The 27,854-nt window shown below is 34.5% G+C and overlaps 2 protein-coding genes across 4 annotated transcripts; both read right to left on the bottom strand.

The window, feature by feature from the left end:
• Positions 1-608: 608 nt before the first annotated feature.
• On the bottom strand, positions 609-17,539 carry LOC111480456 (probable leucine-rich repeat receptor-like serine/threonine-protein kinase At3g14840). Of its 2 annotated transcripts, none has more exons than XM_023125505.1 (24): positions 17,370-17,539; positions 8,597-8,780; positions 7,301-7,372; positions 7,146-7,214; positions 6,996-7,067; positions 6,831-6,902; positions 6,651-6,722; positions 6,477-6,548; positions 6,324-6,395; positions 6,166-6,237; positions 6,013-6,084; positions 5,721-5,792; positions 4,782-4,847; positions 4,310-4,375; positions 4,195-4,230; positions 4,071-4,111; positions 3,401-3,777; positions 3,037-3,232; positions 2,753-2,911; positions 2,351-2,469; positions 2,052-2,262; positions 1,698-1,935; positions 1,439-1,589; positions 609-1,178 (listed from the first exon to the last, which is right to left on the bottom strand). In XM_023125505.1, the coding sequence occupies exons 1-24, from the start codon at positions 17,461-17,463 to the stop codon at positions 798-800; spliced, it is 3,036 nt and encodes a 1,011-aa protein (XP_022981273.1). In that variant the 5' UTR covers positions 17,464-17,539; the 3' UTR covers positions 609-797. The 2 variants fall into 2 exon arrangements, with proteins under 2 accessions (XP_022981273.1, XP_022981272.1); XM_023125504.1 differs by lacking the exons at positions 4,310-4,375; positions 4,782-4,847; positions 5,721-5,792; ... (8 more) ...; positions 7,301-7,372; positions 8,597-8,780 and adding exons at positions 12,812-12,877; positions 13,311-13,376; positions 13,732-13,803; ... (8 more) ...; positions 15,464-15,535; positions 17,090-17,273 and having other exon boundaries at positions 611-1,178; positions 17,370-17,536.
• Positions 17,540-18,738: 1,199 nt separating this feature from the next.
• On the bottom strand, positions 18,739-27,270 carry LOC111480455 (probable leucine-rich repeat receptor-like serine/threonine-protein kinase At3g14840). 2 transcript variants are annotated; one of them, XM_023125501.1, is made up of 24 exons: positions 27,002-27,270; positions 26,721-26,904; positions 25,512-25,583; positions 25,328-25,396; positions 25,177-25,248; positions 25,012-25,083; positions 24,821-24,892; positions 24,643-24,714; positions 24,485-24,556; positions 24,329-24,400; positions 24,176-24,247; positions 23,802-23,873; positions 23,422-23,487; positions 22,995-23,063; positions 22,880-22,915; positions 22,758-22,798; positions 22,106-22,485; positions 21,743-21,938; positions 21,464-21,613; positions 21,213-21,331; positions 20,914-21,124; positions 20,586-20,823; positions 20,081-20,231; positions 18,739-19,334 (listed from the first exon to the last, which is right to left on the bottom strand). In XM_023125501.1, exons 1-24 carry the CDS (start codon positions 27,093-27,095, stop codon positions 18,948-18,950), a joined length of 3,039 nt encoding a protein of 1,012 aa, XP_022981269.1. In that variant the 5' UTR covers positions 27,096-27,270; the 3' UTR covers positions 18,739-18,947. The 2 variants fall into 2 exon arrangements, with proteins under 2 accessions (XP_022981269.1, XP_022981270.1); XM_023125502.1 differs by having other exon boundaries at positions 22,758-22,795.
• Positions 27,271-27,854: the final 584 nt, after the last annotated feature.

The following is a 27,854-nucleotide window of genomic DNA, read 5'->3' as shown; positions in this document are numbered from 1 at the left end:
CTTGGTAATTTTCTTTTTGACTATTTCGTAAATTTGAATCTTAATTTAAGATAATATTTTATATTATACAAAAGCTACCAGGAATAAGATGAAACTCTAAAATTTAAGTTGTTGTAAAAACAAAACGTAGATAGGAGAGTCGTCAGCAACAGGAAGGCCATTGACTCGATGGTAGGAGGGTTGGCAACGGTGGGAGGGTGAGAAGAAGAAAAGTTGTAGAACTTCCACGTTCATTTTTGTTTATTTGATAGAAATCGAGCATTTGAAACAAATCAAAGCATTAGACGCTATGTTCAACTCTTTATAGTGTTGATATGATATTCAACGCTCTCTTTCTAATTTCATGAAGTTTTTCTTATTTGAAGACAACTTCTCGAGACTATCGATTTTTTATGAAACATAATGATTTAGGTACCGAACATTTTTTCATAAATATGAAAACTTTACCAACGTTCATAAAAAATAGTTTAACATTCACATACAATAGAATTTTGAAAATAGTGCATTGCCCATTGTTAGCATATATTGTCCGCTTTGACCCATTACACATCGTCGTCAAGCTCACGGTTTTAAAACGGGTCTACTAAAAGAGGTTTTCACACCTTTTCACATTATTTATAAAAGTGTAGAAACCTCTCTAGTAGATGAATTTTAGAACCGTGAGGTTAACTATAATATCTATTAGCGATAGCCTCGAACTGTTCGTTTGGTTCCGTACTGCAGATAAGCATGCATCACAGCTTTAGAACTCTAACACAGTTGCATGCAAGCAAATCCATAGAAGACAAAGATCAACTCTAGTTCCTATCATCCAAGTATTTAGAATCCATGAGCATGGGATAGAGATCACTGCCAGTAGTTGACGAACCAGTCCACGGTCCATCTATCGACATATTTTGTATCCGACTCTCGTCTGTAGTTTGCCCTTTCTGGTAATAAACGCACGTCGTATTCACTTCTTGTTTCGAGACACTAGGATCTGAAACCACCTCCTTCACAGCAACCTTCCCTTCCAGCATGCTCACCACTGATGACATGGTAGGTCTAACTGCAGCAGTGTTGTTCGTACATCGGAAAGCAATATCGATGATCGTCATTGCCTCTCTCTGGTTGTATTCCAAACCTAACCGTGGATCGACAAGCTCTAATAAACGGTCTCTCTCTTTTAAAGTATTAGCCTGACAATGAAGGATACAACAAAATGTTTTGGAAGCAATCAGCACAATCTAAACTTAGTATACGAAATGAACAAGTTTGTTTTTCGTGAGTCAAAATTAGCAAATTCAAGACCCATTTGGAATAGAGAATGTAACAGAGCAGCCTAGAACAAACTCAAGCTTCGCATAGTTATAAAAATTGGATCATATTCTTTCCTAGAGACTTCTGGTGTAGAAAAACATTATAGAACACAAAAGATAAGCACAAGGAGTTAACTCACATGATCAAGAAGGTAAAAGCAATCATCCTTGGTTCGGAAAATTGTGTTACTTCGACCGCTCAGTATTTCCAAGACTACGATGCCAAAGCTGTAAACATCTGCCTTGTCAGTTAAGTAGCCTCGCATGGCATATTCCGGTGCCATATACCCACTGCAAAATAACGTTGTAATGGTGTCAATATCTGGATCGTACATTCATCAAATAAATTAAATTTAAAGAAAATACATCCTCTCAAAATTTCCCCCCATCGTAACTCACAAGGTTCCCGCAATCCGGGTGCTAATGTGCGTATTTTCTTCTTCGTCCAGCTTGGCCAAACCGAAGTCCGAAATCTTGGGGTTGAGATTTTTATCAAGCAGAACATTGGTAGCTTTGATGTCTCGGTGAACAATCTTTAGTCTTGACTCCTCATGAAGATATGCTAAACCTCTAGCTATACCAACACAAATTTTGTGCCTGGTTGGCCAATCCAGTTTCAGTTGAAATTCTTCAGGTCCTACAATACACCAAATTTCCGGAGATGCTTAATTACATTCAATATTATATCACCAATATATTTGAAAAAAATTATGAAGATAGGTAGCAGAAAAAAATGGTTGGAAATCTCGTCACCAAATAAGGCACGAGCAAGGCTATTATTTTCGAGATATTCGTATATTAGCAAAAGTTGATTTCCTTCGACACAACATCCATAAAGCTTCACTAGATGCGGGTGTTGCAATGCAGATATCATGCCTATTTCGTTCACAAATTCGCGATTTCCTTGCTTCGACTTGGAAGAAAGTTGCTTCACTGCAATTACAGTGCCATCTTGAAGAACACCCTGCAATTCCAAACACAGAACTTAACACCAAAAATATAAAATCTATGGAAGAAATGATGAAATAATGATATCCAAACAACAGTAACACCTTGTAGACAGGACCAAAACCACCTTCTCCAATCTTATTGGCAGCATCAAAATTGTTAGTGGCAGCTCTGATTTGTCTTAATGAAAATGAACTTGTTCCTAGATCTAGACCCTTCAATTCTGGAAAATAAGCATAGTTAAGTCAAAATGAATTAGTTCTCCATAAAGATACAATCGTTTTAACGGTCAACTTTGTCTCGTTCAACACATGTTAAACTGATTTTTCTATCAGCATAATAATGTAGACGTTTTCAACATCAGAACAATGCATGTGATGTCATTGACATCCAAAACTTTGCAATGTAGCTTGCGTTAGAACTCAAAGATGAGTTGAAGAAGTCTGAGAGAATGGCAAAGCTATGTTCAATTAATAACAGTAAGAATCTGTATGCTTTAAAATTACCTTGTTCAAGTGTGCTTTTCTTTCGTAGGCAGCCTCCACACCACAAGACTCCAAGAACAAAGATGATAACAAAGATAACAGCAGCCACAATTCCAGCCACAATTCCAACCACAGCACCGGCAGATATGTCCTTCCCACCTTCTGATGGTGGCTCAAAGTCTGTTTGGACAGAAGGAAACAATAATTATATTAAACCTACTATAGTTTAATAAGGTTACAGACTTATATAAGTAACAAAAACTTGTCATCAAATAAAGGGTAGGCCGAAAAATGGGTCTACCAACCAGAATCAACCGAAATGGCAGAAATCAAAGGACCATAAACCACTCTCACAGGGATTGCAGTTGTCCCCTTCCCGGCCCAAAATAGGCGAATCTCTATAGTACCATTAGTCACAGGAACGGTGAATTTCTTTACAATAGGTTTGCCAATACCACCTGCAGCATCTGCAATATTAAAATCCTTCAACTCCAGCTTTCCCTGCAACATTGGAGATAAATAAATAAAAAAATTCAAGCTAACGAAGTAATCAGTAAATTCGGTACCAGAAGAAGCTAACCATACAGAAAAATATTATACAAAGATATACTAAAAGGGGGCTAAATATCAGATAATTTCTGCATGAGCTGAGCCACAGTATCTATTTACCTGAACATAGACATCAAATAAGCGTCTGCCAAGGCTTCTATAAGATTTGTCATTCGTAAACGCTATCTCAGCAAAATGGAGGCCTACTGTGTAGTTTCCACTACCCATGCAATATGCATAGTAAGTAAGAGAAATCGGTGAAATACGTGCCCTCACGTACAATTCAGGATTTGGCATTGAGAGAGCAGATATATTTAATGCAATAAAGTCGTCTGTGGAGCGAGCGTCGTCCATAAAATTACCAGTGCTACTAAATCCCCAATTTTTTCCACCTTGGAAAAACAATGATGATTTGCCACTGTCTGAGTCTGCAACAAATGTGGTTCGGTTAATTAATTCTTCCTTGTCACCACAGTTGATATGGAGAGAATACCAAGCTGCAAGAACAAGACCATATTGGTATTGAAAGATAAATCATATAAACAGAGCTGATTAATGTATTTTTGCAGAAATATTATTAAACATATCAATGCCACTTCTAAATAGCAACATCATCTATTTTTCAAGGTTTGGAAGTCCACCAACAGATCTTGAATGGACTCTTTACGCTTTAGCATTTACTCATTATGTACAGCAACGAAAAACCATCAAATATGATTCCTAAAATTTACCATTTTCCCTATCCCTCCAACAATAAAAACAATGCTAGGAAAACAAGATTTCAACTCACGTCTTCCACAAGTGCTGGGTAGACATGAAACTGTTCCACCGCTAAAACAAGAAGAAGCTTAATGGGTATTAGAATATAAGACAATTCAAGCAACAAGTCAACTCAAAGAAGATCAAGAACTCACGAACTGTTGTCCTGGGAAGAGCTCGCAAACAGGTTTCTGCACGGAACAAAGGAGATCGGATAGGTATTTCTCATTAGTTATAAAAAAAGTTGTATAAGAATAGAAGCATACTTACAAATTTCGTGATTGACAGCGAGTGTTCTCACTATTGCTCGGAGTAAATTTGTTATAAGAGAGATCACTGTGAAAAAGAACAACAATCAGATTTATTATCTTCCAGATAGCAAGAACAAAAACTTGCCCTTCCCTTACATCCTAAGAAAAAACAAAAACAACCATAGGAATGTTGATTAGAGCTATAAACTATATTTAAACTCTTAAACTGTCAACTTTTTTAGAAATAAACTAAAAACATTAATTGTGTACAAACAAACTTTCATTTTTATATCACTGGAAAAAGAAATGATAGTGTAAAACAAGCAAGATGCTTTTTCCTTTTCGAGGATTGATGCAATGAGATATTATTTGCTCTCTCTCACTCACTGAAATTGTTCGTTTATTTTGAAATCTCAGGTCATCTAATTTCAATTTTGGTACCACAATACAAGTAATGTAACCAGAACATAGCAATTGGAAAAGAAACTTACATGCTTTCTCCTTCCTGTAGCATCCATGTGGGCACTGGTCCATTTAGCAAGTTTCCAGTTAAATATCTAAACAATAAAATATCAGATTATCAGTGCAACTAATAAGCTTTTGACAATAGGAATGAGGACACTGTATGCTTTTTTTTTTTTTACCAACAAACGAAATTTTAAAGATGTTGTGATGAATATGCTACCAGACAATCCAAGTTATGATCAAATTCAAACATGTTACTCAATATCAAAATCTATGCATATTGGGATTATAGTATAAACAAAAAGATCTACAATAACCGGAAAATACTCAGTCTTATTCCCAAGTTAAGCATTTCAGCCATTGATCAAGCTTGACTTATCCCCCAAGTTATGTAAAGCAACTGTCTACAGTTAAGGTATAGAATTTCAAGTTTCTGATTGTAACGGCCGAAGCCCACCACTAGCAGATATTGTCCTCTTTGGGCTTTCCCTTTCAGGCTTATCCTCAAGGCTTTAAAATGCATTTGCTAGGGAGAGGTTTCCACACCCTTATAAAGTGTGTTTCGTTTTCCTCCCCAACTAATGTGGGACATCACAATCCACCCCCCTTTAGGGCCCAGCGTCATCACTAGCACTCGTTCCTTTCTCCAATTGATGTGGGACCCCTACCAAATCCACCCCCCTTCGTGGCCCAACGTCCTTACTGGCACANCGCCCCCCCCCCCCTCCTTCGGGGAACAGCCTCCTCGTTGGCACATCGCCCGATGTCTGGCTCTGATACCATTTGTAACGACCCAAGTCCAAGCCCACCACTAGCAAATATTGTCCTCTTTGGGCTTTCCCTTTCGAGCTTCCCCTCAAGGCTTTAAAATGCATCTGCTAGGAAAAGGTTTCCACACTCTTATAAAGAGTGTTTCGTTCTCCTCCCCAACCAATGTGGGATATCATACTGATTACGTCACTTACATCCTATCCACTTTTTTAAAAGCTTCAAAGCTGGCAGGTATTGGTCCAGTAATTTTGTTGAAGCTGAAGTCTCTGCAGAAGAAATTTAGCATTGTCAAAGAACAGGGAAGAATAACTAAACATTAAACTTTCAATATTTCAATAACTGATCCAAGGAAGTTACTTTTACTATTTCAACATAAACTAAGGGATATTATTGGTTTTCTTTTATGATGAAAACAAAGGACAGATGTGGACATTTGTCTCCATCGTGCAAAAAGTTAGACAGAGTAGAGAGTGAAATTTTACTGACAAGGTTTTCAACAGTGTCAACCCATCAAGATTGTCCGGTAGCACCCCAGTTATATTGCAACTCCTCAATATCCTATAGATATCCCAAAACTAAATTAATAGCTGGGATTATGTACAAGGATGTCTTCATGTTTTCACAGAGGGATTAACTTACAGGGTTTTCAATTTTGTCAATGTATTAAGGGGCGGAAAGGGTGATGAATCTCCATTCAAATCACTGATTCTCCTGCATTTTGCAACTCAAATATGAATAAATAGAAACGTGCAGTACTCATAACTTATAAAACCATGAGGAACAGGAATTAAACTAACACATCAGTTAATTTTGTCAAAAGTCCAATTTCAGAAGGAATTGGCCCACTCAACCCGCTTGCCTGAATTACTCTGTCACAAGTAAATTAGTTGAGTAAGTTAAGAGATTACCAAGTAAAACTGAGAGTTGCTAGAGTCGAGAAAAACTCTCACATTTTTGTAAGATTCGTCCAGTTCTGTATAAAATTAGGAATTGGCCCAGTGAAGTGATTATCACTAACACGACTGCAATGTAACAACGAGAAGATTTGTTTTATTCATTCAATCATTCGGTTTCTCAAAATTAAACAAACGAACGAAGGGTTCAAGAAAATTTCAAAAGCTTACAAGTCCGTCAATGAGGCTATCCTTGCCAGTGAAGATGGGAGCTCCCCAGAAAAGTTGTTTGAGGTAAGAAGTCTATATCACAACAATCAAAAGTAAAGATAGATCATCAGAAAGCTATCCTAAATGTCTAAATCACTATAAATATAGATCACGAGAAAACTCAAATATGAGGGGTCTTACAATCTAGATAAACTGAGCAAATTTCCAAGTTGTGGGGGTAAACGTCCAGAGAAATGATTCATTTCCAGGACCCTAAGCGAGCAAAAACTAGTAACATTAGTCATCTACCCACTATTTAAAAACCCAAAATGGACATAAACAATCCATCGGGTAACCAGAACTTACAAGTCTACAAGAGTGCTGATGTTTCCAATCGCTGCTGGGATTGAACCCGTCAATCGATTTCCAAGAAGGGAACTGCGAAATGATCCATAAACATTAGCTTACATAAATCACACTCTGAAAACAACAAAGAAAGTGAGGGATCGAAAATACATTATGAGAAGATTGGTGGAACCCCATTCTTCAGGAATTGAGCCGTTGAGATAATTGCGGGTGAGATCACTGAATTAACAGAGAGAGAAGGAAGGAGGGATTGATTTACAATGGGCAATTCATCAATGAATTAAGCAACAAAAAAGAGTACTTACAGTTCCTGCAGGAAAGGCAGCCTCACTATTTGCGGCGGCAGAGTACCAGGAAGGCTCTGCCCCTTGAGAAGACTGTAGCGCCGCCAATGGAAAATAAATAATTAGATAAATATAGTCTTAAAATTTCATTAAATCATTTACAAGGAAGCAATCTAAAAATAAAAAAGTTATTAATTTAATAAATCACAAATTGTGTTAAAGGGGAGATCTAAAAATTTATGTCATAATCAAATAGATATATAAAAATAATTTTAAAGAAAATAATGAAACTTGAAATTTTAATAATTTACTAAATATTTAAATATTTTTATTTATTTCATTTATAGTTTGTAATAAAAAATATATAATTTCGAAAATATATCTAGAAACTATATATATATATATATATATATTCCAAATCTTTATATTTATCATTAAAAATACATTTATCATATATATATATTCCAAATCTTTATATTTATCATTAAATTTAAAAAAATACTCTTAAATTTAAATTTATAAAAATTAAAAATACATTTGTCATTAATTTTATTCAAAATTACCTTTAAATTTTTTTTAAAATTTTAAAAATATATCTAAAAACTTTTTCTTGAAACTCTTTAAAAATTAAAAAATATTTATATATATCATTAGTACCAACTTTTAAAATTATTCATAAACTTTAAAATTTTCATTAATACCTTTCAAATAACTTGGTACTATAAAACATTTCACGATTACAGTTGAAATTTTTTTAAAAAATTCAAAAATACCCTTACGAATTAAAAAAAATACCCATTAAATTTTAAATTTTAAAAATAGTGTAACACATTTTACCTTTATAAAAAATTTAAATAACGTTCTTGTCATCAATATATAGATGAAAACGGTCTATATTTGAAGGTTTATATTTCTTTTTGATATATGGTATTACTTGTAAATGTATTTTTTAATTTTTAAAAATGTTTAAATGTGTAAAGTTTTTTAAAAAGTTTATTGGTATCAGTAATAAAACTTTTGAAAATTCACAAAATATTTATGGTTTTAGGTTGGTAAGTGTATTTTTGAATTTTTTTTAAATTTTTATTGAAATTCTAAGGGTATTATTAATATTTTTTAAAAATTGTAAGTATTTTTTTTAGATAAATTGTAAAATTAAATGGGATTATTATTTCATATTCGAAAATATTTGAAGGCATATTTGTCAAAAAAAAAAAAAAAAAAAAAAAATATATATATATATATATATATATATATATATAGTTATGATGAGTTTGGGAGACTGAAGAAGAAGAAGAAGAGGAGGAGGGAACGTACATGTTGGTGACGTGGCAGACGGTATTGTTCTGGAACCTGCAGTCGCAGATGACGGTATTATTAAAATTAGTGTCGAACGGCGTAGAATTCGATGTCCAACCGCTGCTAACTCCGCCGCATGGATCGACGTTGAAATGCCAGTCCGTCTTCCCCAACGTCTTTCCGATCTCCTTCAACGCCTCCACTGAAATCAATCCAAAAATCCTACATCAAAATCAAACCAAACGGAGTACTTCACTCCCGATCCGACGTCGTATCGTACCTTCGTCGGCCGGCAGCCGAGTGGCGCCGGAAGCGTGGCTAATGAAGCAGAGAGAGACGAGTAAATGAAGGGTGCGAGATGAACCCAAAAACATGACTCCCATTTGTAAGAGAAAAATGAAATGAAGATTAAATATATATATATATATATATATATTTAAGAGCTAATTTTTTAAAAAGTTTTTTAATTTTAACATAAGTGTATTAAAAAAATATAAGTCAATTAATTTTAATAAAAATAAAAATAAAAGATTTAAGAAAAGGAAAAGAAAAGGAAATAATAAATTTTTAGATAATCTTATCAATCATTTATTTATTGGAGCAAAAAAGTCTCTAATTATTAACTAACCCTGGCCGTGGAAATAAAATGCAAATAAAACGAGGACTTTTTTAATTACAAATAAATAAAAATGGTACTCAATTTTTATTTATAAAATTTTATGGATAATATTTTTGTCAATTATTAGTATTAATAGCATATTTAATGAGAAAAAAAACTAATTTCAAAATATATTAATATATTATTTGAACCGTGAAATTAACGACGATTGAAAGTTTTTATGTTAGCCTCCTTTACTGTTTGTAGTCCTATCCAGGGGTTGGTTGTGAGTCTATTTCACACCATTATTGTTTTGAGACCAAGTATGACTTGAATGCAAATCAAGTCCTGTTTTAAGAAAATTATCTACGCGTTCAGATTTTTTTTTTTTTTTTTTTGGTTTAACACGCATGAGAATTAAAAAAAGAGGTTGACTTAGAGTAAAAATTTGAGTTTCGAATATGTTTTGTTGTGAGATCTCACGTCAATTGGAATGAGGAACAAAATATTTTTTATAATGGTGTAAAAACTTCTCTCCAATAAACACGTTTTTAAAACTATGACATTGATGGTGATACGTAACAGGTCAATTGGGGAGTGAGACAATAACTATTATTACATTGTTTTAGAATTATATTCTATTATGATTTTGGATTGGTTCAAAATTAATGTATATATATGGAAATTAATGGGGTTTTTTTTTTTTTTTTGTTAAATTATAAATTTAGACTCTAGAGTTTTGATTTTTTTTAAAAAAAAAAATTAGGAAGTTACTATACATTAAAATTTTGGAGTTTAATTAAACCTAAAATTTAAATTTAAATTTAATAAATTTAAAAAAAATAATTTGTTAATGATTTATCAAAGGAAAATCTAACACGTCTCAAAATTAAAATATTAAATTTTTTTCAATTGTTGATGAAGTTGAAATAACTATGTGGGATGACTAATTATTAGCTCATATTGATATGAGGGAGCCAACCAAAGCAAGACTTCGGGCAAGACTATACGAGGGAACAATAAATGATAAAAAAGAATTTTGTAATTTAATTCTAATTTTTTTTTGTACGATTATTAAAACACTTTTACGTAATCTTATTTTTACTCTCGTATATTAGGGAATACAAAGACATTTATTACTAATATATGATTTAACTTTAACGTATATTTGTTAGATAAAAATGAACCATTTACCGATCTAATATGATGATAGTAGAGAGCTTTTTTTTTTTTTTTTTTTTTTTTGAGAAGTGTTTGATTTTTTTCTTTGATCTATCTCGTGAGAACTTCGAGACAAAAGGTGGTTTTGCAATTGAAAATCTGGCTATAACCCACGGGAGATTCAAGATCTTGCACAATCTCTCAAGAAACTTCCATGAGTATTGTCACAAAATTCATAGTTTTTCTAGTGACACAGAGAGTTAGGCAAACCAATAAAACGCACCCACGGTCCATCGACAGAACCGTGTCGCAAGAACCTTTCCCAACGCACAAAACACAAACACATTGGCAGAGCGCCAAGAAGGTAAGTCAGCTAAGACAGTCTCTACAGATGCCAACCAACAAGGTGTATCGATAAAGGCAACCTCTACCAATAAATAAATGTAAACAAAAATAAATTTTATTGAATCAAATGTGTTCTAACAACTTCTTCCTAGAATGTAGTTTTAAAATAAAATTAAAACTACAGCATAAATATTCACCAAAATAAAGTTTCATTATGCCCCGCTTCATATCATCATAAACTTTCAAAGTAGGTACCTAACAAAAAAAAAAAAACAAAATCAATATCAAGTTCATGTGAAGATGAATACTAAACTCAAACAAAGATACACTCGTTTTGATGGTCAATGTTTTAAACCTTTGCACATGTAGCCAACATTAGAACTCAAAAATAAGTTGATGATAGAATGATATGTTAAAATATATCACTATCCTTATAAGGTCAAGCTCAATAATTGTAAGTCCATTGTATATTTATTTTAAGAAAATGATTTAGATATTTTAAGAATAGATTGATTAATCTCTACTGTAAATATCCCTCCATCCTAACTAGGTTTTCATCCCAAGATATCTCAAGAAATCTCAAACAGTCTTAATTGGAAGAAAGTATAGTAGTATTCTACGGAAAATATTATAATATCTATTCGATTAGTGTTAACAAAGAGTGCGAGTGTTTCCAACGAAAACAAAAAGTTGCTATGCTCCATTAATAACAGTAAGAAACTGATACATGCTTTAAGATTACCTTGTTCACGTGGGGTTTTCTTTCTTAGGCAGCCTTTCCATCTCAATATTCCAAGAACCAAGATGAAAACTACGATCATACCAGCAACAATTCCAACCACTGCACCGGCGGATATGCCATTCCCTCCACCTTTTGATCGTGGTGACAACTCTTCTGATGGTGGCTCGAAGTCTGCTTGGAGAGAAGAGAAACAGTAATTACAGAGAACCTAGCTATGGTTAATGAGGTTACAGACATCTACCTGTAACAGGTAGAAATTATGGGTCTACCTACCAGGATCAACAGAAATGGCTGAAATTAGAGGACCATAAACTCCTCTCTGAGGGACTGCAGTTGTCCCCTTCCCAGACCAATATAGCCGGATTTCTATAGTACCATTAGTCACAGAAACAGGGAATTTAGCTATAAAAGCTTTGCCAACACCGCCTGCTGCATCTGCAATATTAAAATCCTTCAACTCTAGCTTTCCCTGCAGGATAAATCAAGGAACTTTCAAGATAACAAAGTAATCGGTTAAGTTCGGAGCTAATAGAAGCTAATAATGTAGAAAATATATAAAAAGGTATCTTGAAATGGGGCAATCAGATAGTTTCATAACGAGCAGAGGCACGATATCGATATGTACCTGAACGTAGACATCAAATAATCGTCTGCCCAGGCTTCGAAACGTTTTGTCATTAGTAAACACTATCTCAGCAAAATGGAGGCTTACTGTGTAGTTTCCACTACCCAAGCAATGTGCATAGTAAGTAAGAGAAATTGGTGAAATACGTGCCCTCACGTACAATTCAGGATTTGGCATTGTGAGAGCAGATGAATTTAATGCAATAAAATCGTCTGTTGTGCGATCGTCGTCCATAAAATTACCAGTGATACTAAATCCCCAATTTTCTGCACCTGAGAAAAACAGTGATGATTTTCCAGTGTTTGTGTCTGCATCAAATTTGGTTGTTCCGTTGATTGATTCTTCCTTCCCACCACAGTTGATATGGAGAGAGTACGAAGCTGCAAGAACAAGACCATATTGGTTTCTATTGAAAGATAAATCAAATAAACAGCGCTGATTAGTGTATTTTTGCAGAATTATTATTAAACATATCAATGCCACTTCTAAATAAACAATGCTAGTAAAACAAGATTTCAACTCACTTCTTCCACAAGTGCTCGGTATACATGAAACTGTTCCACCGCTAAAACAAGAAGAAGCTCAATGGTTATTAGGATATTAGACAATTCAAGCAACAAGTCAACTCAAAGAAGATCAAGAACTCACGAACTGTTGTCCTGGGAAGAACTCGCAAACAGGTTTCTGCACAGAACAAAGGAGATTGGATAGGTATTTCTCGTTAGTTATAAAAAAGTTGTATAAGAATAGAAGCATACTTACAAATTTCGTGATTGACAACCAGTGTTCTCACTATTGATTGGAGTAAATTTGTTATAAGAGAGATCACTGTGAAAAAGAACAACAATCAGATTTATTATCTTCCAGATAGCAAGAACAAAAACTTGCCCTTCCCTTACATCCTAAGAATAAACAAAAACAACCACAGGAATGTTAATTAGAGCTATAAACTATATTTAAACTCGTAAACTGTCAACTTTTTCATAAATAAAACGTTCGAATATCTATTTTTTTAAAAAATAAACTAAAAACATTAATTGTGTACAAACAAACTTTCATTTTTAAATCACTGGAAAAAGAAATGATTGTGTAAAACAAGCAAGATGCTTTTTCCTTTTCAAGGTTTGATGAAATGAGATATTATTTGTTCTCTCTCACTCTCTGAAATTGTTCCTTTATTTTGAAATCTCAGGTCATCTAATTTCAATTTTGGTACCTCTAGACAAGAAACTAGAACATAGCATTTGGAAAAGAAACTTACATGCTCTCTCCTTGCTGTAGCATCCAAACAGGCACCGATCCATTTAGCATGTTTCCAGTTAAATATCTAAATTAGAAAATATCAGATTATCAGTGCAACTAATAAGCTTTTGACAATAGGAATGAGGACAATGTATGTTTTTTGTATCAACGAACGATATTATAAAGATGTTGTTGATGAAAATATGCTACCAGACAATCACAGTTATGATCGAATCCAAACATTTTACCAATGTCAAAATCTATGCATATTAAGATTATAGTATAAACAAAAAGATCAACAATAACCGGAGAATACTCGATCTTATTCCCCAAGTTATGAATTTCAGCCATTGATCAAGCTTGACTTATCCACCAAGTTATGTAATTCAACTGTCTACAGTTAAGATATAGATTTTCAAGTTTATGATTACGTTACTTACATGCTATCCACTTTTTTGAAAGCTTCAAAGCTGTCAGGTATTGGTCCAGTAATTTTGTTGAAGCTGAAGTCTCTGCAGAAGAAATTTAGCAAAATAATAACAAAAATGTATTGCCAAAGAACAGTGAAGAATAACTAAACATTAAATTTCAATATTTCAATAACTGATCCAAGGAAATTACTTTGACTATTTCAACATAAACTAAGGCATATTATTGGTTTTTTTTTTTACGGTGAAAGCAAAGGACAGATGCAGACATTTCTTTCGAAAAGACATTTGTGCAGTGAAAGTAGTGCAAAAGTTTAGGGTGATTTAATATTCCATTACAAGAAACTAACCATCTTCTGAAAATTCATGAGACTGTGCTTAATCATGATATAACATATAGGAAGAATAGAGAGTGAAAATTTACTGACAAGGTTTTCAACAGTGTCAACCCATCAAGATTGTCCGGTAGCACCCCAGTTATATTGCAACTCCTCATTATCCTATAGATATCCGAAAACTAAATTAATAGCTGGGATTATGTACAAGGATGTCTTCATGTTTTCACAGAGGGATTAACTTACAGGGTTTTCAATTTTGTCAATGTATTAAGGGGCGGAAAGGGTGATGAACCTCCATTCAAATCACTGATTCTCCTGCATTTTGCAACTCAAATATGAATAAATAGAAACGTGCAGTACTCATAACTTATAAAACCATGAGGAACAGGAATTAAACTAACACATCAGTTAATTTTGTCAAAAGTCCAATTTCAGAAGGAATTGGCCCATCCAACCCGCTTGCCTGAATAGCTCTGTCACAAGTAAATTAATCGAGGGAGTTAATAGATTAGAATCCAAGTAAAACTAAGAGTTGCTAGAGTCGAGAAAAGCTCTCACATTTTTGTAAGAGCCGTCCAATTCTGTATAAACTTAGGTATTTGCCCTGTGAAGTGGTTATCACTAATTCGACTGCAGCGTAACAACGAGGAGATTTGTTTCATTCATTCATTCAGTTTCTCAAAATTAAACTAACGAAATGAAGGGTTCAAGAAAATTTCAAAAGCTTACAAGTCCGTCAATGAGGCTATCCTTGCCAGTGAAGATGGGAGCTCCCCAGAAAAGTTGTTTGAGGTAAGAAGTCTACATCACAACGAAGGATAGACGATCAGAAAGCTCTCCTAAATGTCTAAATCATTATAACTAAAGAGAATTTAAACCAATTACTTGGAAGAAAATGAGAACGCTCAAAGATGAGAGGTCTTACAATCTTGATAAGCTGGTCAAATTTCCAAGTTCTGTGGGTAAACTTCCAGAGAATTGATTCATTTCCAGGACCCTAATCGAGCAAAAACCAGTAACATTAGTCTTCTACCCACTAAATTAAAAACCCAAAATGGACATAAACAATCCAATGGAAAATCAGAACTTACAACTCCGCAAGAGAGCTGATGTTTCCAATCGCTTCTGGGATTGGACCCGTCAACCGATTTGCAAGAAGAGAACTGCAAAATGAGCCATTAACATTAGCTACATAAATCACATTGTGAATACAACATAGAAACTTAGGGATAGAAAATACATTTTGAGGAGATTGGTGGAACCCCATTCTGGAGGGATTGAGCCGCTGAGATAGTTGCGGGTAAGATCACTGAATTAACAGAGAGAGAAGAAAGGCGAGATGGATTATGATGGGCAATTCATCAATGAAGCAGGTAAATGAATTAAGCAACAAAAAAAGTACTTACAGTTCCTGCAGGAAAGGCAGCCTCACTATTTGGGGTGGTAGAGTACCTGGAAGACTCTGCGCCTTTAGACTACTGCAATAATGCCACCAACGGAAGACAAACAAATAATATTGAGTTTTAGGGATATTGCAAATTTCCTTTTTTTTTTTTAAATATGTTTAAAATATTTTATTAAAAATTATATGTCTTGAATTTCAACATTACAATAATGAAATTTTCTTTTAATTATTAATGTAATTTAATAATAATATATTGTTTTTGTTTTCTTCTAACTATCTATATTTTATTTCTCCCATACTTAATGTCAATGAAACTTAGATCTCCACGCATATCAATGTTTACTAATATTTTTAAATATGATTATTAAAAGCGATGAATTATGAGTTAATTAAGCCGTAATTAGAATCTTGTTTGATAATTCAAACAACTTCCAATCATTTCCATAATTTTTCTAAAGTTTTCACGGGCATCGAGGTTTTAATATTATTTAATATAAATTATAACAATAATAAAATTAAATTAATAATAGATCGTAGAGAAAGAAAATCTGAAATAAACTACATACTGTCAGCTACCCAACGACGACTAGATGAAACGACAAAACCGCGCGTTAAGCGCTGGTACGATCTGATTTCCTCTAAAAATGACAGGGATTGAAGTTTTAAGATTGGCTCGACCGTAATCCTTAGGATTATTGGCTGTATTTGTTCTATTTTTTCGCCGTTCAACTTTGAACCGTCGTCGGAGATGGTTGTTCTTGCAATTTGTGGGTATTAGAGGAAATTTAGCGGTGGTTTTTATGGGGTTTCGCCTCACGGGAGTATGAGCAAGCAATTGGTGGATGGAATTTGAGGTTTATCGCCGTTGGTTGCCGGAATCTGGAGGCGAGTTTGTGGGTATGCTTACTAGGGTTTTTCTTCCTCCATCTCACGATGAAAGATATGGTTGCAACGCCGCCGTGGGTGGTGGTGGAGAAGCGAACCACACCGTCGGTTCACTTAAAAGGAAGGAAAAGAGGTTGGGGAAGACGGTTTGACTGAACCGGTTTGGCCCATTTTGGTTGGTTTGGTTCGCTGTCCACCACTTTCAAGCCTCAAATGTAGGGATAATTTTGGTTGGGATGTTTTGGATAGAAAATGTTTAGAACTTCCCCCATCTATTCTCTAGCAGTGAATTTGTCTAAATAAAAGCAACAGTCCCTACACGTACCCGTAATCAATAAGCACGAGATTGTTCCTCTATCATAAGGAATTGTCAAAAAGTTACCTACAAATTTTTAATAGTAAACCGTCCAAAGTTGATAGCTACAAAGTCGCGTCTAATAAAGCCGTCCCAAATACACCTCTACAAAGATTAGAAGTGATCAAAGCTGTAATTGTACGTACTTGTAAAGAACTCAAAATCACTCCTTATATGTATATGATACAATTCCATTAAGATGGTGTCCTAAACAATAGATTTAAGATTCAGAGATCGAAACGATTACAAAGTGGTCCATACCTTCGTGTGTGCACTCTTTTATCCATTATATCTATATGTATATAATAATTGTATAAAATTTAAATTTAAAATGTTGCTTTCAGTGATTTTAAAGCGAGGAAGAGATTAGAGAAGGAAAGAGCGTACATGTAGGTGACGTGACAGACGGTATTGTTCAGGAACGTGCAGTTGCAGGTGACATTATTAGTAAAATTAGGATCGAACTGCGGAGAATTCGAAATCCAACCGCTGCTAACTCCGCCGCATGGATCGGCGTCGAAATTCCAGTCCGTCTTCCCCAATGTCTTTCCGATGTCCTTCAACGCCTCGACTGAAGTCAAACCAAAAATCGAACATCAAAATCAAATGAAAACAGAGTTCGATTACAGTTAAGATCTCCAGATCCGCGTCCAATATGGCGTCGTACCTTCGTCGGCGGGCAGCAGAGTAGCGCCGGAAGCGAGGGAAATGAAGCAGAGAGAGAGGAGTAAAAGGAGGGAGAGAAATGGAGCCAAAAACATGGCTCGGAACTGGGAGAAAGAAGAGAGGGTTATGGAGTTGCAGTGAGGTGGAGAAGCGAGAAAGGTATTTGATGAAATTAAAATGTTTTTATTATTTTTTTTAAATTTTTTAATTAAAAAAGAAATTTACTGAGTCAATGCAAATGGATACTGAAGTCAATGGAATGAATTATTAATTTCGCTTTCATAATTGGAAAATAAAAAAAAATAAAAAAAAAAGAAATACTGAAAAATTGAGAATAAACTTGGTCAGAGTTGTAAACAGCCAGATCCGATCCATTGAATACAAACCGAGTCGTATCAGAGTTGTAAACAGCCAGATCCGATCCATTGAATACAAACCGAGTCGTATTTGGGAAAAATATATATACATTATGCGTCAAATTTATTGTTTTTTTCTTTAAGGGTGGAAAGATCCCTTGGTCGATCGAGTTAGACATTTTTAGATTTAACTTAATTCTTCCGAATATAAAAATTTTGCAACATAAACAAAGTTTATTAGATTATGTTTTGGTGTTAACGTCATTTATTTAAATAAAATTAAAATGTTAGTTTATAAAATATCTATTTATTTCTTTTTGAGATTTAAGATTTAAAACTTAATTTTAATATATATTATAAAATATATATATATATATATATATATAACAAAAAAAACATATATATTAATATTTAAAAATAAATTTAGTTGATTCGATTCGACTCAATTTAATTTTAGGTAACTCATGAACCAACTCGATCCATAAATTTTTTATTTATTTGAACCCAACACAAATGGTATAAGTTGGGTTGAGTTTAACCATGTTTTCTCTGTGTCATTACATGATAAAAATTGACAATCAATTATTGGCTCACTACTAATAGATATTATCCGTTTTAATATGTTACGTATATCTGTTTGCCTCACGGTTTTAAAACGCGTCTAGTAAGGAGAAGTTTCTACATTTTTACAAAAAAAAAAAATGTTTTATTCCCAAGGAACGGAGGTAAGATCTCACCATTATTACTATAAAATTTTCAAATATAGAAAATAAAGTTAGTAATCAAAAGTATTTATTACTTAGTAAAAAAATGAAACCAATCAATTAATTTTTCCTTATTCCAATTGGTATTTTTTTTTCATGAAATGTTAAAATTTAACGTTATTATTATTTCAATGTATGCGAAAATGTTGGCTCTTGAAGATTTAAATTTTACATTATCTTTCTTACCAACCAATCAATTATTTTTTTGTTTTAACATAACGCAACAATAATTTACTTATAATAATAAAAAAATTAAACATCAATTTAACATTCATTTAAACATTGTTTTAAAACAACAAAGTTGTAAGAATTTGAAATATACAAGGATTGGCCATTTTGGCTCTCAGTACAGCCACATAAACAGGTGAAAAAGAATTTGTAGAACAAGCAAAAAGTAAGCAAAGGCATTTGAAGGCTAACAACATAGTTACATATATGCAACCAAAAATCATCTCAACCTTAGTTCCTATTCTCCAAGTATTTAGAATCCATGTTGATGGGGTAGAGATCACTGGCAGTAGTTGAAGAACCAGTCCACGGACCGTCCATCGACATACTTTGCGTCTGACCCTCGCCCGTGTTTTCCCCTTTCTGCCGATAGATTTGGCTCCACATTGCGTTCATATCTTGTTTTGAGACACTAGGATCTGAAACCACCTCCTTTACGGCAATCTTCCCTTCCAGCATGCTCACCACGGATGACATGGTAGGTCGGTCTGCAGCAATGACGTTCGTGCATTGTAGAGCAACAGTGATCATCGTCATCGCCTCTCGCTTGTTGAATTCGGAGCCTAACCGCGTATCCACGAGCTCTAGTAAACTGTCCTTCTCCTTTAGAGTATTAGCCTGAGAATAGAGGGATAAAAATGGCTTCAGTCTACTAGCTCTGATAACAGGTTTCATTTACTAGTATAAAACATCATGTTCCAGAGTAATCAGCTCAATCAAAACTTAGGAAATAGAACACAACGCCACAAGTTTGGTTGTCATAGTCAAACCTAGCAAATCCAAGATCAAAATCAGCATAACTATTATCGATTTGTGGAAAGCATTATTCCCCATAGCAGATAAGTAACCGAATGTAACTGAGTTTAAAACCTACAACAAACTTGTGTTCCGTGTCACGGTCATACTGACGTTTTGGCCGAATTATGTCTACCTAGTAGACATGAAATGCCTCATAATATACCATAGGGGGTGCAACTAGTTGTCAATTCTTTCTACCCTGAGTTATTTATTATTTAAGTCGTGGTGTTTCTTTCTTTGCTTATACCACCCATATAACGTTCTCCCTATCTCCGTTTTCTTAAACTTTTTTTTCAAAGCAGGGCTAGAGATTGGGTATACGTCGTCAGGCCGAAGATGACACGATTTCGAGCCCATCAAGTAGGCTGACTCACACGGTGGAGAGAGTGAATACCGCACAATCGCTTACAAACAGTCCATAAGAGTGCGATTGTGACACCCCGCATCAAAATTGCATGACATGGTTATAGAAACAGGACCATATGTTCTCTAAAAACTTCTGGTGTAAAAAATTATAATAGAACACAAGGGATGTGCACAAGGTATAAAAGACGGAGTTAACTCACATGGTCTAGAAGGTAAAAGCAATCATCCTTGGTTCGGTAACTTGTGTTGCTTCGACCACTGACTATTTCCAAAGCCACAATGCCAAAGCTGTAAACATCTGCTTTGTCGGTTAAGTAGCCCCGCATGGCATATTCTGGTGCCATATACCCACTGCAAAACAATTGGAAGGATGGTGTGAATATTTGGATAATAAATCTCATCAAATTTAGCAAATATTGTCCTTTTTGGAGTTTCCCTCTACTAGGGAGAGGTTTTCACACCCTTGTAAAGAATGTTTTGTTCTCCTCTCCAACCAATGTGGGATCTCACAATTCACCTTCTTGGGGGCCCAACGTCTTCGTTGGCACATTGCTCGGTGTCTGGCTCTGATTCCATTTGTTACCGACCAATCCCATCGTTATCAGACTAAATATTACATGAACATTCGTACTGGAGTAATTAATCAGACTTGAAACCGCCCCCAAATCATTTCTCTACATTGTAAAAGTATGCATGGTAACTCACAAGGTTCCAGCAACCCGCGTGCTGATGTGTGTATTTTCTTCTTCGTCCAGCTTCGCCAAACCAAAGTCAGAAATCTTGGGGTTGAGATTTTTATCGAGCAAAACGTTGGTAGCTTTAATGTCTCGGTGAACAATCTTTAGTCTTGACTCCTCATGAAGATATGCTAAACCTCTAGCTATACCAACACAAATCTTCTGCCTAGTTGCCCAATCCAGTTTCAGTTGGAATTCTTCAGGTCCTATAATATACCAAATTTGCAGAGATGCTTATTACATCCATTAATGTCATCACCATTATAATTTTTTTAAAAATATATATATTTATTTACCGAACAAGGCACGAGCAAGGCTATTATTTTCCAGATACTCGTATACTAGCAAAAGTTGATTTGCTTCAATACAGCACCCATGAAGCTTCACTAGATGTGGGTGTTGCAATGCAGATATCATGCCTATTTCGTTCACAAATTCGCGATTTCCTTGCTTCGACTTGGAAGAAAGTTGCTTCACTGCAATTACAGTGCCATCTTGAAGAACACCCTGCAATTCCAAACACAGAACTTAACACCAAAAATATAAAATCTATGGAAGAAATGATGAAATAATGAAATCCAAACAACAGTAACACCTTGTAGACAGGACCAAAACCACCTTCTCCAATCTTATTGGCAGCATCAAAATTGTTCGTGGCAGCTCTAATTTGTCTTAATGGAAATGAACCTGTTCCTAGATCTAGACCCTTCAACTCTGTAAAACAAGCATATAAAAGTGAAAAAGTTAAATTGATGATCTTTCTATCAGCATAATAATGTGGACGTTCTCGACATCAGGACAATATATATGATTCAAAGACAGGTTGAAAAAGTCTTTAAAATTTACCTTGTTCAAGTGTGCTTTTCTTTCTTAGGCAGCCTAACCACCACAAGACTCCAAGAACAAAGATTATAACAAAGATAACAGCAGCAGCCACAATTCCAACCACTGCACCAGCAGATATGCCCTTTCCACCTTCTGATGGTGGCACAAAGTCTGTTTGGACAGAAGGAAACAATAATTATATTAAACCTACTATAGTTTAATAAGGTTACAGACAGACTTATACAAGTAACAAAAACTTGTCATCAAATAAAGGCTAGGCCGAAAAATGGGACTACCAACCAGGATCAACCGAAATGGCAGAAATCAAAGGACCATAAACCCCTCTCACAGGGATTGCAGTTGTCCCCTTCCCGGCCCAAAATAGGCGAATCTCTATAGTACCATTAGTCACAGGAACGGTGAATTTCTTTACAATAGGTTTGCCAATACCACCTGCAGCATCTGCAATATTAAAATCCTTCAACTCCAGCTTTCCCTGCAACATTGGAGATAAATAAATAAAAAAATTCAAGCTAACGAAGTAATCAGTAAATTCGGTACCAGAAGAAGCTAACCATACAGAAAAATATTATACAAAGATATACTAAAAGGCGCTAAATATCAGATAATTTCTGCATGATCTGAGCCACAGTATCGATTTACCTGAACATAGACATCAAATAACCGTCTGCCGAGGCTTCTATAAGATTTGTCATTAGTAAACGCTATCTCAGCGAAATGGAGGCCTACTGTGTAGTTTCCACTACCCATGCAATATGCATAGTAAGTAAGAGAAATCGGTGAAATACGTGCCCTCACGTACAATTCAGGATTTGGCATTGAGAGAGCGGATATATTTAATGCAATAAAGTCGTCTGTTGAGCGATCGTCGTCCATAAAATTACCAGTGCTACTAAATCCCCAATTTTCTCCACCTTGGAAAAACAATGATGATTTGCCAGTGTTTATGTCTGCAACAAATGTGGTTGTTCCGTTAATTAATTCTTCCTTCCCACCACAGTTGATATGGAGAGAGTACGAAGCTGCAAGAACAAGACCATATTTAGTTTCAAACTGATTAATGTATTTTTTCAAAATTATTATTAACATATCAATGCCACTTTTAAATAGCGACATCATCTATATTTCAACGTTTGAAAGGCTACTGACAGATCTTGAATGCACTCCTTATTCTTTAGCATTTACACATTACTTACAGCAATGAAAAACCGCCAAATATAATTTCTAAAATTTACCATTTTCCCTATCCCTCCAATAGTAAAAACAATGCTAGAAAAACAAGATTTCAACTCACTTCTTCCACAAGTGCTTGGTAAACATGAAACTATTCCGCTGCTAAAACAAGAACAAGCTCGATGGTCATTAAATATTAGAAAATTCAAGCAACAAGCCAACTCAAAGAAGAAAAAAACTCACGAATTATTGTCCTGGGAAGAGCTCGCAAACAGGTTTCTGCATGGAACAAAGGAGATTGGATAGAGTACTTCTCATGAGTTTTAAAAAATTTATATAAAAATAAAAGCATACTTACAAATTTCGAGATTGACAACCAGTGTTCTGGCCATTTCTCTGAGTAGTAAATTTGTTATAAGAGAGATCACTGTAAAAAAGAACAACAATCAGATATATTAGGAAGAACAAAAGCCAGCTCTTCCCTTACATCCAAAGAGAAAACAACCATAGGAATGTTAACTAGAGCAATAAACTATACTTAACCTTTTAAACTGTTAACTTTATCATAAAGAAAACGCTCAGATGTCAATTATTTAGAAAATAAACGAAAAACATTACTTTTGTACTAACAATTTTTCCTTTTTATATCACTGGAAAAAGAAATGGTTAAGCAAGATGTTTTTTCCTTTTCAAGGTTGGTGCAATAAGATATTATTTGCTCTCTCCCTCTGAATATTCAGTACAAGTTATGTAACCAGAACATAACATTTGGAAAAGAAACTTACATGCTTTCTCCTTGCTGTAGCATCCAAGTGGGCACCGATCCATTTAGCAAGTTTCCAGTTAAATATCTAAACAAGAAAATATCAGGTTATCAGTGCAACTAATAAGGTTTTGACAATAGGAATGAGGACATTGTATTTTTTTATTTTTTTATTTTTATTTTTTTAACGAAAGAAATTATAAAGATGTTGCTACCAGATAATCCAGGTTACGATCAAATTCAAACATTTTACTCAATATCGAGATCTATACACATTGAGATTAGAGTATAAACAAAAAGATCTACAATAACCGGAAAATACTCAGTCTTATCCCCCGAGTTATGTAAAGAACCATCTACAGTTAAGGTATAGAATTTCAAGTTGCTGATTCCTTCACTTACATGCTATCCACTTTTTTCAAAGCTTCAAAGCTGACAGGTATTGGTCCAGTAATTTTGTTGAAGCTGAAGTCTCTGCAGAAGAAATTTAGCAAAAAAATAATAAAAATGTATTTGCCAAAGAACAGTGAAGAATAACTAAACATTAAACTTCCAATATTTCAATAACTGACCCAAGGAAGTTACTTTTACTATTTCAACATAAACCAAGGCATACTATTGGTTTTCTTTTATGATGAAAGCAAGGGACAGATGCGGATATTTGTCTCGTAAGTTTGTGCAGTGAAATATTGAAATTAACCATCTTCTGAAAATTCATGAGACTGTGCTTAATCGATATAACATATAGGAAGAACAGAGAGTGAAATTTTACTGACAAGGTTTTCAACGCTGTCAACCCAGCAAGATTGTCCGGTAGCCCTCCAGCTATATTGCAACTCCTCAATATCCTATAGACAACCATAAACTAAATAAATAGCTGGAATTACGTACATGGATTTCTTCAAGTTTTCACAGAGGGATTAACTTACAAGGCTTTCAATTTTGTCAAAGTATTAAGGGGCGGAAAGGGTGATGAACCTCCATTCAAATCACTGATTCTCCTGCATTTTGCAACTCAAATATGAATAAATCGAAACATGCAGTACTCTAACTTATAAACCACAAGCAACGTGAGGCAAACTCACACATCAGTTAAGTTTGTCAAAAGTCCAATTTCAGAAGGAATTGGCCCACTCAATCCGCTTGCCTGAATTGCTCTGTCACAAGTAAATTAGTTGAGTAAGTTAAGAGATTAGCAACCAAGTAAACCTGTTAGTAACTAGACTAGAGAAAAAATTCTCACAGTTTCCCAAGAGCCGTCCAATTCTGTACAAACTTTGGTATTGGCCCTGTGAAGTTATTATCGCTAATTCGACTGCATTGTCACAATGAGAAGATTGTTTTATTCATTCATTCATTCATTCGGTTTCTCAAAATTAAACAAACGAAATGAAGGGTTCAAGAAAATTTCAAAAGCTTACAAGTCCGTCAATGAGGCTATCCTTGCCAGTGAAGATGGGAGCTCCCCAGAAAAGTTGTTTGAGGTAAGAAGTCTATATCACAACAATCAAAAGTAAAGATAGATCATCAGAAAGCTATCCTAAATGTCTAAATCATTATAAGTAAAGAGAATTGAAAGACAATAACAAAACTCAAATATGAGGGGTCTTACAATCTTGATAAGCTGGGCAAATTTCCAAGTTCTGGAGGTAGACTTCCAGATAAATGATTCATTTCCAAGACCCTAAGCGAGCAAAAACCAGTAACATTAGTCTCCTACCCACTAATTAAAAACTCAAAATGAACATAAACAATCCATTGGGTAACCAGAACTTACAACTCTACAAGAGTGCTGATGTTTCCAATCGTTTTTGGTATTGAACCCGTCAATCGATTTCCAAGAAGGGAACTGTAAAGTTAGCCATAAGCATAAGCCACATAAGAATCACAATCTGAAGACAACATAGAAACTTGGGGATAGAAAATACATGTTGAGGAGCTTGGTGGAACTCCATTCTGGAGGGATTGGACCGCTGAGGAAGTTGCGGGTGAGATCACTGGATTAACAAAGAGAGAAGAAAGGAGGAATGAATTATGATGGGCAATTCATGAATGAAGCAGATGAGAAACAGTGCGAGGTAAAGGAATTAACCAACAAAAAACAGTACTTACAGTTGCTGCAGGAAAGGCAGCCTCACTATTTGCGGTGGCAGAGTACCTGGAAGGTTCTGCGCCTTTAGCAGACTGCAATGCCACCAACGGAAACAAATTATTATAATTTTGTATATAATTATTGTTTAAAGATTTTTATACTCTGAAAAGAAATTTACAAAATAAGAAATGGGTTCTATATATATATATAATTATTAAAGGCCGTCACGTGGGTGTACATGGTTAACCAAGTCTAAGGTCAAACAAGAACCGCGGTTAGAGATGACTTAAGAGATCCTACGTGGCATAGTTGACTGGTAAACAATATTAATTATTATATTTAATATTTCTTATCTTATTAATAATATTTTTATATATTTATCCAGTTGTCCAGATGCCGCATGGGACCCACCGGATTTGAAAAACCAGCAATTAGTTGGCAAACGGAGGCGCCAACTTCTTTTTCTCTCTCTTTTTCTTTTTTCTTATTTTGATATCGATACTTCAATAAATCAAATACCAAGTGGGTTTAATTCAATAATTATACAAAAAATAATTATTTTCTTATTCAAAATTATTTTATCTTTTTGTCATCTAAATTTAATTATAAAAGCTTTTGATGGTAATTAGTTTGATCTTTAAAAAAAAATAGTTTTCACATTATATTAAATTTTAACTTTTAATTATTTTTTTTCATTTTTATACTTTTATAAAAAAAAAACATTTGTCTTGAAAAATAGTAGATAATTTAAATATCACCAAAAATTCAATAATTATATAATATACAACTTAATTTCAAAAAAAAAAACTCAAATGAATTGGAACTTAGATTTAAAATTTGTATTTAGATATAAAAAGTGTGGTGGATCAAATTATCTACTCTGTTAGATGAATACGATTCCCTACAATTGTGTAATATTATCAATTCTAACTATATGTTATCATGGCTTTGCTTTGGACTTTATCAAAAGGTTTCAGAAATAATATTTCTTGATTATAAACATACGATCATTCTCTAAATTAAAAAATGTGGGACTTTCATCATCAACCCGACTCAACTTAGCTAATTGACTCATCTACCCAGTTTATACTCAATTTACTGGCTAATTTTAAAAAAAAAAAATTATAAAAATGGAGTAATCCAAAAAACAAAAAGGAAAAATCAGAATCGAAAATGATGATCCAAAAAGTTGACCAAAAAGTGAAGATGGAGAGAGAGAAGGAGCGTACATGTTAGTGACGTGACAGACGGTATTGTTCTGGAACGTGCAGTTGCAGATGACTTTATTGTCAAAATTAGGGTCGAACTGCGCAGAAGTCGATATCCAACCGCTGCTAACACCGCCGCATGGATCTGCATCGAAATTCCAGTCCGTCTTCCCCAACGTCTTTCCGATCTCCCTCAGCGCCTCGACTGAAATCAAATCAAAAACCTAAAATTAAAATTAAAATTAAAATCCGCTTACCGTTACGAAGACTAGATCTGCGTCCAATATGACGTCGTATCGTACCTTCGTCGACCGGGAGGCGAGTAGCGCCGGACGCGAGAGTAATGAAGCAGAGAGATACGAAAAAAGCGACGGTGAGAGAAGGAGCCGAAAACATGGCTCGGAAGTCGCGGAGGAACGGCAGTTGTGAGTTTTCCGGTGGAGAAAAGGCTAAGAATTGCGGTTGGAGGAAGGTCTGAATGAAAAGAAAACCGCCCTTTGTTTCCTCATCGGTGAGTTTCAATTTAATACTAAACAGAGAGAGAAATGGGAGAAAGATTGGGAATAGTCGAAGGAGGAATAAACAAAGTCAACTTATACTCTTTTGGAAGTGACTTGAAATTACTTTCAAATATCTTTTTATAAAAATAAAATTGTAAATCCAAAAATTAATTAATTACAAGTAAACTAATTATTTCCCCTCCATCACCAATTAATTTAAATTAAATTCATTCAGTCACAGATAAGATCTCATATTAGTTAGAGAAATGAATGAAATATTTATTGTATTGGTGTAAAAACCTCTCCCTAAATAAACCAACAATATTTGCTAGCAGTAGCTTCTGGCTGTTACAAATAGTATTAGAGCTAGTGCCAGCAAAAACGTCGGGCAGCAAAGAGGTGGATTATGAGATCCCAGTTTCGGTCTGGAAACCTCTCCCTAAATGATAGTAATGACCAAAGCACAGACAATATCAATGGATTTTGATTGTTACACTGTTTCTATCGACCAAAAGGATCAAAAAGTTTGAGACTATGTATGATGTTTGTTTATTTTAAACTTTTCGTTAAAATGAATCTTTGGATATTAATTCGCAGTGAGTGTCGAACACCTAAGGTGAATTTGCTCCTACCTATAGGAGCATCCACCTTTTTT

This window comes from Cucurbita maxima, unplaced genomic scaffold (genome assembly GCF_002738345.1).
Source record: "Cucurbita maxima cultivar Rimu unplaced genomic scaffold, Cmax_1.0 Cma_Scf00006, whole genome shotgun sequence".
NCBI lineage: Eukaryota > Viridiplantae > Streptophyta > Magnoliopsida > Cucurbitales > Cucurbitaceae > Cucurbita > Cucurbita maxima.
The sequence above is the reverse complement of the archived record's forward strand: the minus strand, read 5'-3'. Positions and strand labels throughout refer to the sequence as shown.